This window comes from Pelophylax lessonae (assembly GCF_965119305.1).
Source record: "Pelophylax lessonae genome assembly, chromosome: 6".
Classification (NCBI taxonomy): domain Eukaryota; kingdom Metazoa; phylum Chordata; class Amphibia; order Anura; family Ranidae; genus Pelophylax; species Pelophylax lessonae.
The window spans coordinates 73,654,647-73,666,788 of record NC_138773.1 but is presented as its reverse complement, the minus strand read 5'-3'; the positions used below and the strand labels follow the sequence as shown (position 1 = coordinate 73,666,788).

Here is a 12,142-nt window from a genome sequence, read left to right as displayed (position 1 = left end):
TAAGATAGTTTGTCCTGCATCAGGTGTCCCTATTGGAAAGTTTCCCCTCCATGTTTTGGGGAGTATTCTAAAATGTTGGCTTTCCCCTCATTTTCTTTCTTGATGACAATGGTCACCATTATACAGGGCAGCCATCAGAAATGTAGGTGCCCCTTACACTGCTTTAGGCCTGGGCCTTACCACCAACATTCCCCATGACCCGGACACTGGCCATCCCACCAAATTCGCCTACTGGCCATCCCATCAAGTCCTTTAGTGACTTTAGTCCTTTTATTTTAACACTCTTGCAACTTAATATATCCTCAATCCTATGTCCTCCTCGTTCTCCTCTTACTCCATCCTACGTCCTCCAGTCTCCTCTCCTCTCCTCCTCCAGTCTCCTCTCCTCTCCTCCTCCAGTCTCCTCTCCTCTCCTCCACCCAGTCTCCTCTCCTCTCCTCCACCCAGTCTCCTCTCCTCTCCTCCACCCAGTCTCCTCTCCTCTCCTCCACCCAGTCTCCTCTCCTCTCCTCCATCCCATGTCCTCTTCTTCCAGTTTCATCTCCTCATCCTTCTGCCCATATATACTGATCATTTACAATATACTGCCCATATATATTGATCATTTACAATATTACTGATCCTATATACTGCTCATACATCCTCCTCCATCAGTTTCTCCTTAATAAATGTCAGAGTGACTTTTTAATATCTCTGATGATAGTTCTGATACACTGACAACCCCCCCCCCATCCTGTAGATGAGTGTATGGTGGGATCTGTGGGCTTCCCTGTGATCTGATCTGTATACAGGGAGGAGATCCATCCCCCTCTCCCTTCCCTCCTCTGAGATGGGATTACTGTAGAATGCTGCAATCAGAGAATTCGATTTCCCAGAAATCTGAGGACTGCCTGGCTGCCATTGAACCATGGGGCAGTAGGCAGGATTTCTTTAACCTTATCTTAAAATATTAAATAAGACACCTTCAGACTTAATTTTGGAATGAAAGAGGCCGCGGCCGTTTATTATTTCACACATTAAAGATCGATAAATCTTTTTCAACTTGAATAAAACAGCAGTATAGAAAACAACCCGGTCCCAACGACCCAGGTTGCCATTAACAAATAAATATATCGAAACATCCAAAAGGCAGGCGGCTCACACCCGCCTGGCACACCCCCAACACGCGGCCTCTTCTATGCTAGTACCCAGGTTGGCATTAAAAGTATCAAGGCCAATATCCGATAAGTGGGTGTCATCAAACCTGTACAGTCCACTAGTACCACCCTCCAACTCCCTATGCCTGAAAGATAAAATCCCGACGACGCGCAGCAGCTTTTCAAGAGCCCTGTTGACGCGCTTACGAATTTTTTCAAATGGTCTCAAGTAACAATGCTTGAACCAGGCGAGTCTCGGGATGACCTCCGAAAAAACCACAGTCATAAAAGGAAACGACAACTTTAACAATTGTAGGTCATCCCGGATCGCAAAAATCAGATCCAAAGTCCTAGCTCTACCTACATCATTCCCCCCAAGGTGCACTACCAGTATATCCGGGGGGGGAAGAAACTGCAGAAGTCTAAAAATTTCGGGACGAAATTCCGACCACAGCATTCCTCTCTTGCTAAACCACTGAATCCTATAATAATTGGGATCTAAGCCAAGGTTTTCACCGTAGGAACGTCTTCTGGCTCGTGCACGAGCCCAGTGCACGAAAGAGTGTCCGATGATCCATATGGTCAGGCATCGTCCTGAAAATTTTAACAAACAGTGTCAGGGCGGATATAAGATTGAAAAACATCCGACTTCCATCTACCCAACTTCTTAACAAATTGATCATCATGACCCAATCTCGCAGCTTCAGTAGCGGCACCGATACGAAAGGAATGGGAAGTCAACCTTTCCTTATCCAGCCCCAACTGAACGAGACACTTCTTAAAAACAGCATTAAATTGATAGCCAGTTAATGGCCTACCATCCTGATGATTGAACAAGAATACGGAACCGGCCGCTCTAATAGCCAAAAATTTGTTCAGTAAACGCACCGGACATACTGACGAGTTGCGGAACCTGTGCAATTCGACACGCTTCCCAACACCCAACTGATCCGTCTTAGAGAAACGTATTAAAATGCTACAGGTCATGTCAGATAAAATTGCGTCCGAGATAAAAAGACCGGAGCTAAACGTCCTATTAGTCGGCACTAGCTCAGAAATTCTCAGTGCCGCAAAAAACATCAACGAAAAAGCCGCCTGAAAAAGGACCGACTCATAATAAGAAAAGCAAACGGACGACGTAATTGAACACAAATTCACCAAAAGTGAGACAGTGACAGGCTTCCTGGAATCAGGCAAAAAAGTCGCCTTCCGATATCCCTTCATGGCTTGACGCACCGTAAAAAAGGAAATGCATGAAGGGAAATTCCGTAACTTAACGAAAAACGATACTCCGGCCAAAATTTTGTTCACGTGAGGCCACGCATACCCTTTATGGAATAATAAATTTAGAAATGACAGCACCAAATGTTCTGAAAAACTATCCGGGGATACACCCGATGACTGAAGATGCGACACCCATAGAGACCATGCAGATTGGTATCCTGCCATGGTCGACGGAGCCAAAGAGCGCAATACATTCCTTGCCACCAAGTCTAAACTATGTACCATAAGTGGCTCGGGTAATGACAGCTCAGCTCGTCCGCTTCCGGAAACAGCGTAAAAAAGCGTTCCATCTGTAAGCGAGACAAAGCATCCGCCAAACCATTATCTTTGCCCGGGACGAAAGTCGCCTTAATCCAAATATTAAAGGACAAGCATTTAGACACAAGATAACGCAATAATGCTATAACAGGAGGGGATTTTGAAGACAAACAATTGATAGCAAACATCACCCCCCTGTTATCTGTCCTAACCATCAATCTCCTGTTCCGAAAGTGATGGCCCCAGACTTCCAGGGCCACCACAATTGGAAAGAGCTCCAGAAGAACGCTGTTTCGTGTGAAACCCAACTGAACACATCTCGGACACCAGCGATCGGCGCACCAGTGTGTGCGCCAAATGGCGGCGAAGCCAACCGAACCCGCTGAATCCGTAAAAAGACAAAAGTCCTTGTCCAGGATAAATTCCTCCTGCCAAACACTTTTGCCATTGAAATCCGTCAAAAACTGGAACCACACCAACATATCTTCCCTGACCTCCTGAGTTAACCTCACATGAGAATTGGGCGACTTGAGACCCGCAATCGTCGCATACAGCTTCCTGGAAAATAGCTTACCCAGGGGAATGACCCTGGAAGCAAATGCCAGCAAACCAAGCAAGGACTGCATCTCCTTAAGACGAACCTTACGCCTCCGGATCAAAGACAATAGACAAAGTTTGAGTTTGGACACTTTCTCTTGCGGGAGCCTAAACTCCATTACCTCGGAGTCGATGGTGATACCTAAAAATTGTATGCAGGTAGACGGCAAAGCCGTTTTCTCATGAGCCAACGGGATCCCAAAAAGCTCGCACAACTGTACACCATCCAGTAAGCGCAAGCAGTCTGTAGATCCCGCCCCAAGAACAAAAAATCGTCCAAATAGTGGACGATGTCGGTCGAATCACAAAATGTCGAAACGACCCATTCCAAGAAGGTTGCAAAACATTCGAAATAAAAACATGACAATGAACATCCCATAGGGAGACATCTGTCAAAATAAAAATTGCCCGAAAAGAAAAACCCAAGGGAATTAAATGCGTCCGGGTGTACCGGCAGCAGCCGAAAAGCCGATTTAATGTCTGCCTTGGCCATCAAAACCCCCCTCCCTAGACCCCTTAATTTCACTAGGGCATCGTCAAATGAGGAATACTGGACCGTAGCTAAATCCTCGCTTATCTCATCATTTAAAGAATCCCCGAAAGGAAACGACAAATGATGAATAAGCCTGTAAGTATTAGGCTCCTTCTTTTGGACAATGCCCAAAGGGGAGATCCTAAAATTCCTAAAGGGGGGGACCGAGAAAGGGCCAGCGAATCTACCCAATTCAATTTCTTTACTCACCTTTTCCTCCACGACTGATTCCAAACCCTCAACAGACCTAAGATTGTCCACCAACCTACAACCCTGACCGTAAAACTTGGGCAGGGGAAAACCATCTGTAAAACCCTCAGTGAGGAGGTTGGCTTTCGCCCTGTCTGGGTAACGCTGAAGCCACGGGAGCATGGCGGTGAGGCTCACTGGGGTTACCGCCTTTGTGCAGAACACCCGTGGCCTGACCCCCTTGCCTCTTAAAGCACTTTGCAATGGGGTGGGTCCCAGAGCAAAATGCGCATTCGTGCCTGTACTTGCATGAACCCGGCCACTTGCAGACGGATTCATTGAAGTTAAAGCACACTCCTTTTCTAAACTGCAAACCCGAGGAGGAGGCTTGGGGCTGCTGGCTCGGAAAGGGCTGCCTGGGAAAAATTGACCTTTGTGGGAGAAAAAGGTCCAGCCAAAGGCTGACATCCTTTACTCCCCACTTCATAGCGGGCTGCACCGCCAGCTTTTGGCGAAAAGCCACGTCGTACTGAAACCAGGAGGTTCCGCCAAAATTTTTGTACGCTTCCAGTATAATATCGGCATGTTGAAATAACCCGACGCTTTTAGCAGGGAAACGTTCACACATAACCGACGAAAAAATAAAAAAGCCCTGCAACCAGTTGTTGAAAGATTTGGAAATAGGGCGCCTCCGCTAATCATCGTCCTTCTTATCACCCCTAGCAACAAAATCTTTAGCTGAAGGTAATAGCGACAACATATCCATAAAATGTCCCTGCCAGATCCTCTCCTTAACGGACTCAGATAAGTGGAAACCTAACGGGGACACCTCACAGGTGAGAGTTTCCCTAAGGGAAGTCTCCGGCAAATTCTGCGCTTTAGCTAGGAGGTAAGAAGCTGACATATCAGAATGTAAACTCTGGGGCCTATGAGGTTCAACCTCCAGATTGCCCATGGGAGGAATCCATACATCTCTAGGTGAAGGAGCAGGCTGGGGAGCCACCATGTCGCCCGATACAGTAGCAGTGGGGGCAGATATGGCAGCTGGGGATGGCAGCATAGTTGCAGGGGTACTCAACCCAGCACCTGTGCTGGTTTCTAATAAGGACTTAAAGTCCTTCAGGAAGTTTTGTAACAATCCTGACATGGCAGGCAGGGGGGCACTGTCCTGAGCAACAGCGCCCCTGGTGGTGTGTTCCGGTTCCATGTGCTGTGTTCGGGGGGGCCTAGTGACCAGGGAGGGGGCTACCACAGTATCCACGAAGATCTCCTCACCTGATCTTGCCGGCGCGATCCCCTCCGAGCTCCTCGTCCCGCCGACCGATCTTGCCGCCGCCGACTGGGCCCTCGCTCCGTCCCCCGGAGCAGGTCTTCCCGCTTGGCCGCTCCTAGGCGATGCTCCGCTGCCCCTCCCGGCTCTTCGGACCTCCACCGGAGGGGAGAAACGATGGCGCGGATTGCGCCGCCTCTTCACCGGCCCGATCCCCTGGCCGGCTCTTCCGGGTGTGACGCGCCTGCTCGCACCGCTTCCCGTGACGTCTTCTCCGCCCGTCGTCGCCGAGGATGACGCTCTTCCGTCCGGGACCGTTACGTCAGCCGATCCCCGTCCGACTTCACTTCCGGCGGCCGCTCTCGATGCCGGTCCCGCTCCATCTTCGCCCGCCGCTCCACCGGATTCCGCGACGAGCAGCAGCTCGAGACACCGCCGGACCCAATCTTCGCCGCCAGCCTCGCCCGCCCGCTCGATCAGTCTTCTCATGAGGCTCATCTCTCCTGAGGTAAGCTGGACCGCCTGTCTTCTCCTCTTCTGTCTTCGGCCAGGAACTGCTCCGGAAGCCTCCGTCTTCCACCCGATAACGCTGGGCTGGTACCGCAACGAAAGAGGAAAGCCGCTGCCGCCCGACGATGACCCTTCTAGACCGCCGCTGCACCGACCGCTCCTTCCGTCTGGGAACCGCTGGGCTGACTTCTTTCTTCTCCTCTTGACTGGCGACGTGACGATTCATCTGTGAGGGGGCCCTTAAATAGGACCTCTTGAACTCTTCTGGCCAATCAACTTCAACTCTTTCAGGCGGGAAAACCCGGCTCAAACTGGTAAGGGGCTTATTCTTCCTGGATACTGGGTAAACTAACTATCACCCTATAGCCAATCAGCTTTCTTTGCATCTGACAGGCTCTAAGCTGCCTAACCACTAACTCAGCCTATTCCTTACTCTAAGCTATCCTCACCTGCCACTTCCCCATAAATAAAAGAGGCCATTCGTCCCCTTTTCTTTTTATTCTTCCTCCTCTGTGTGTGTCCCATAGGAAGCACCTGATTCCTCCTCCTCCTCCCTCCCAGCTCTCTTGTGTCTTCATTAGACATGGGGGAGATCCCGACCCTGGTGAGGATCGCGGTCTCCCTTAAGATCCAGCCCAGTGACAGGCCGGTCTATTTTAAGGTGGACTAGCAGAGGTTTGGCCAGAACCGGACCATTAAATTACTGACCAGGGGCCAAGTACATGATCGAGGTCATGATGAAGTGACAGAGCTGTGTCTGCCATTCTGTGGATGCTGAGAGTAATCCCTGCAGGGTAAGATGACCCTGGTTGGGACACCCGGGCCCCCTACATGTGTATGGGCTATCCTCCCTGCCCCCCCCCCCCCCCCGATGGTGACCCTGCCGGTAGAAATGGAGAGAGTGAATATACCCAATAGGGACACCGACCGCTATAAAAGCTTGACAGATGGTCTAATCCGTCCACACTTTAACCAAAACTTAAAATACAGGGACATCTCTGGATTGAAAGTACATATTGCTGCAAGTTTTTTTCTTTTTTTTTTTTCTTCTTTTAATGGGCTATTCATTTTAATCTTATTATTTTGTCTGGAGTTTCGCATTCACTTCCCATTCTATAGACACAGCAGGAAGTGAGAGCAAGTAAGTGAAATTCCCTCTTAGACTGTTGTCAGCGGAACAAGTGTCCCCATACCAAGATATGCCCTTTCTAGCGACAAACCCAATGTTTTTCTTTTATTCCTACGACACTGGTTAACGAGACCGCTTCAGAGAGTGCCTATCCGTAGCAGGCTCCCCGGCAGCAATAACTACCTGACTGGTTCCCACACATACACTTTTGTTGGAGACTACAGGTGGCTGTTTTCACACACATTACACAAGCATGGTCCACAGTTGTCACCTACACTGAAAAATGCCAAGCAGCCATCAATGGAGTGGATGTAGACTGGAAGTGGCTGTAAAGAGGCTGTAGGAGATCAGCAACACTGAAATGAAAAAAAGAAAAAAAAAAAGAAAAACTACGAAGACCAGTATTTTATTAAAAAAACATACAATTGTTTGATACAATGCTTTAACAAACTGACAGGTGTGTAGTTAAGATTTACGGTAAAGGAGTTTATTTTTTAGCTTCTGGTGAGCCACAGGTTTCCATTGCTTCAACAGATGCGGCTGAAAATGTGTACAATTAAGTTTTCATGCTGATGGTTGTCTTCCTTAATTATATATCAGTTTATACCGGAAAGCCCCGAGCTAAGCTTGTTTGAGATAGAAGAAGAAACCGCACGCTTGCAGAGAGCAGTCAAGCACTTTGAGGAGTATATAGAAACAGCCAAGACACAGCAAGGATCAGGTGAGATCACCGGCTGCGGCTGACAGACGCTTCATAACAGCACTTCGATCGCTGCAACAAAAAAGATGGAGACTGCAGGAGTTCATAAGCAGCATCCGATCTATTGGCATTTGAAAGATGTCTTAATTATTTGTTTTAAAATGAATGTGCTGTATTTAGGCTAGGTTCACACTGGCCTGCATGGCGTTTTACTGTGCTGGTGGCTGTCAATGGCTCCTTCAGGGCGCACTGTGCTCTTTAGCGCCCCACACTGCTTTGGTGTGTGTGTGTGTGTGTGTAATATATATATATATATATATATATATATATAGGGCTTTTTTTCTCAGACAATAGGTGCAGGAACTCCCCCTTTCTGAGTCACCCCTTGTCTCCTCCCCCTACCCACCCCCTGCACGATTCCTTGGTTCCACCCCCTACCCTCCTCCCAATACCGGCCCTTTTAGAGAATACAGAACCAAGTAACATTTGTGATACTAAGTAATTAATGAAAACAAGAAAAGCAGTTAAATAGATCCTCTGCAGGCAGCAACATAACAAAACACCCCTCCCCGCCAGCAAAAATAGACCCCCAGCAGCAACAGATTTCCCTGCAGCCAGCATCACTAGATCCTTCCTTCCCAGCAACAACTGACCCCCAGCAATATAAGCCCCAACCCCAACAACAGTAGATCCCCCACCAGCAACAAAAGACCTCCTTAGCAACAATAAACCCCACCCACCCCGTCGAAATACATCCCCTCAAGCAACAATAGAACCCCCAGCATTCAGCATCAATAGACCCTGAACCCTTTCCCATTACATAAATTCAATGCTGGAGGTGCCGGAACTGCGTTCCCCCGTGTTCCCGCTGAAAAAAAGCCCTGTATGTATGTATGTATGTGTGTATATATATATATATATATATATATATATATATATATATATATATATATATATATATATATATATATAATATTAGTGATCGACCAATATCGTTTTTTTTATTGCCGATACTGATATTTTGGTCATCGCATATCGGTATCGGCCAATATTGGCTGATATTTTCGTACATTTAAATTTTTTTTTTTTTTTTACAGGTACTCTTGTGGAGGGATCTGGGGGTCTAAAAGACCCCAAACCCCTCCTCTGCACTTAAAAGCATTCAAAACGCCAAGTTTGGCTGTTTAGAATGCTGTAATTTTTTTGAATTTGGCGCCAAGTATTCATGACATCACTTCCGGGTTTTTACATGGAGACACGATCAGAGCCGAATGCGGCTTTGATTGGGTCTTCGGTGGGATGGGAGAGGGGGGAGCGTCCCCTCCCACTCCTTGTAATGACAGCTGAGCGGTTTCTCAGCCGCATCGGTTGTCATTACAAGACAGCCGACAGTCGCAATGGATTGTGGACTAGGACTATGGACCTCTAGCTGCAGGCATCATTCCGGTACATGCACATTCCCAAAATATCGGCAATATCGGTCATATCAGGGAAAGTGCAGATCGGCCCTCAATATATCGGTCGATCTCTAATAAATATAAATATATATTAGTATCTCACAAAAGTCAAGTGAGTACACCTCTCACATTTTTGTAAATATTTTATTATATCTTTTAATGTGACAACACTGAAGAAATTACACTTTGCTACAAGAGTAAAGTTTGCTGTAAAGTAGTGAGTGTACAGCTTGTATAACAGTGTACATTTTCTGTCTCCTCCAAAATAACTCAACACACAGCCATTCATTTCTAAACCGCTGGCAACAAAAGTGAGTACACCCCTAAGTGAAAATGTCCAAATTGGGCCCAAAGTGGTCAATATTTTGTGTGGCCACCATTATTTTCCAGTACTGCCTTATCCCTCTTGGGCATGGAGTTCCCCAGAGCTTCACAGATTGCCACTGGAGTCCTCTTCTACTCCTCCATGATGACATCACGGAGCTGGTGGATGTTTGAGACCTTGTGCTCCTCCACCTTCCGTTTGAGGATGCCCCACAGATGCTCAATGGGGAATAGGTCTGGAGACATGCTTGGCCAGTCCATCCCCTTTACCCTCAGCTACTTTAGCAAGGCAGTGGTTGTCTTGGAGGTGTGTTTAGGTCGAAGGGAGGGGATCATGCTCTGCTTCAGTATGTCACAGTACATGTTGGCATTCATGGTTCCTTAAATGAACTGTAGCTCCCCAGTGCCAGCAGCACTCATGCAGCCCCAGACCATGACACCTCCACCGCCATGCTTGACTGTAGACAAGACACGCTTGTCTTTGTACTCCTCACTTGGTTGCCGCCACACACGCTTGACACCATCTGAACCAATAGAGTTTATCTTGGACTCATCAGACCACAGGACATGGTTCCAGTAATCCATGTCCTTAGTCTGCTTGTCTTCAGCAAACTGTTTGCAGGCTTTCTTGTGCATCATCCTTAGAAGAGACTTCCTTCTGGGAAGACAGCCATGCAGACCAATTTGATGCAGTATGCTGCGTATGGTCTGAGCACTGACAGGCTGACCCCCCCCCCCCCCCCCCACCCCTTCCAATCTCTGCAGCAATGCTGGCAGCACTCATACGTCTATTTCCCAAAGAAAACCTTTGGATAGGACACTGAGCGCGTGCACTCAACTCCTTTGGTCGACCATGGCGAGGCCTGTTCCCGAGTGGAACCTGCCCTGTTAAACCGCTGTATGGTCTTGGCTACCGTGCTGCAGCTCAAATTCAGGGTCTTGGCAATCTTCTTATAGTCTAGGCCATCTTTATGTAGAGCAACAATTCTTTTTTTTCCAGATCCTCAGAGTTCTGAGTTGTCATTTGGAACTTCCAGTGACCAGTATGATAGAGGGAGAGGGTGAGATAACGCCAAATTTAACACACCTGGGGCCTTGTAACACTAACGAGTCACATGACAACAGGGAGGGAAAATGGCTAATTGGGCCCAATTTTGGAAATTTTCACTTAAGGGTGTAATTCCTTTTGTTGCCAGCTGTGCAGACATTAATGTCTGTGTGAGCTATTTTGAGGGGACAGAAAATCTACATGCTGCACACTCACTACTTTACATTGTAGCAAAGTGTAATTTCTTCAGTGTTGTCACATGAAAATATATAATAAAATATTTACAAGTGAGGGGTGTACTCACTTTTGTAAAATACTGTATGTATTTATATTTTATACATGGTAATCATATCCCCCTTAAGGCCTCGTACACACCACTAACTTTTTTTTTTTTTCGTTCAACCCAGCGGGATTGTCAGCTCAGGTCGCAGTTGCTGTACTAACAATCTGATGTTAGTACAGCAATCTCCCTTGCTTAGCTATTGTGTTCTGACACCGGGACAGCCCTGCCAGAACATTCCGAGGTTATCGGAAGTCAGTGGGCAGACTGTTTTCGGTCATGAGCCGGTCGGCAGACTGCGTTCGACAGAAGCCAGCAGAACGGCCATCTTCTGTCAGACTGGCTGCCATACATGCGGGCCAAATGTCGGCTGGTCCTATTGAACCAGCCAACATTCTGCCCATGTGTACTAGGCTTTAATCTCCTTTTCTCAAAAGAGAATAAATTCTGTTCCTCGAATCGTTTCTCATAGCTGAGCTTCTCCATGCCTCTTATCAGGTTGGTTGCTCTTCTTTGCACTTTCTCCAGTTCCCCGATATCCTTTTTATGAACTGGTGCCCAAAACTGAATTGCATATTTTGGATGAGGTCTTAATAATAATTCCAAGTCTATATTTGGCAGCCTGTCCTTTTTGTTTTTTGGTAAGCTGGATAAAGATCCCAAGTTGCAAAATGAACTTAAGTAAAAATTGACAAGGTCTCTTTAAAAGACGTCCATCACTGTCAATGGTTGTCAACCATAAAGTGTATATATACAGTCCCTTTTTTTTTTTTTTTTTTTTTTTTTTTTTTTTTTTATAGGTAGGGTAAAGTAGAATGGTTAGACTTAGTTCTCTGGTTTCATTGACGTTGTATCCTGGAAGTTAAAAACCTCTGAAGCTTGGGCTTTGAAACATTCTCTCTCTCTTCCCCCCCCCCCCCCCTCTTCCTGTATCTCCAATAACATTGAAACTTCTAAGAAAAGTTTTATATCTAGTTACTCTGAGAAACTTCTTAGTACTGGCATTTTTACCATCAGGCTTTCTGGGTGTAAGCGGCAACAAAAAAAGGTGTTCCCGGATCACCAGATTAGAGAGAAGGCAGTGAGGTAGCCTAAGGTTGTACAACAAAGCTTGGGGGAAACCCCAAACTTAGTCCCGGTTCACACTTATGCGGGAATCCTGCAAATCTACTGCGGGTTCCTGCATCGCATTCCCAGCGCAGGCAGTTCACACTACCATATGCCAATCGCTGGAGGTGTCAATTCAAAGTTAACGACACCCCCAAATCAGTTCACATATCGCAGTGTGAACTGACATTCGGACATGAATCGGATTGAATAAGTGTGAATCACCATGCGATCCGATTCTGGTGCGGACCCAAAAAGGGATCCTGTGCGTGTTTGTGCCGAATCAGATGCAAATTCAGCTATACTATCTGTATGGCTGAA

At 47.0% G+C, this 12,142-nt stretch overlaps 2 protein-coding genes across 2 annotated transcripts in view; both read left to right on the top strand.

The window, feature by feature from the left end:
* The window catches only part of ABCA3 (ATP binding cassette subfamily A member 3), an 899,850-nt gene that overhangs the window by 265,713 nt on the left and 621,995 nt on the right, over nucleotides 1–12,142 (top strand). The gene's annotated exons all lie outside the window — the stretch shown is intronic.
* Nucleotides 1–12,142, top strand: part of TEDC2 (tubulin epsilon and delta complex 2) — a gene marked incomplete at its 5' end in the record, with an annotated part of 139,666 nt that overhangs the window by 53,840 nt on the left and 73,684 nt on the right. The window contains one exon of the mRNA XM_082261682.1: nucleotides 7,506–7,626. Coding sequence (XP_082117808.1) covers nucleotides 7,506–7,626 — 121 coding nt within the window. The remainder of the gene's footprint in view (nucleotides 1–7,505; nucleotides 7,627–12,142) is intronic.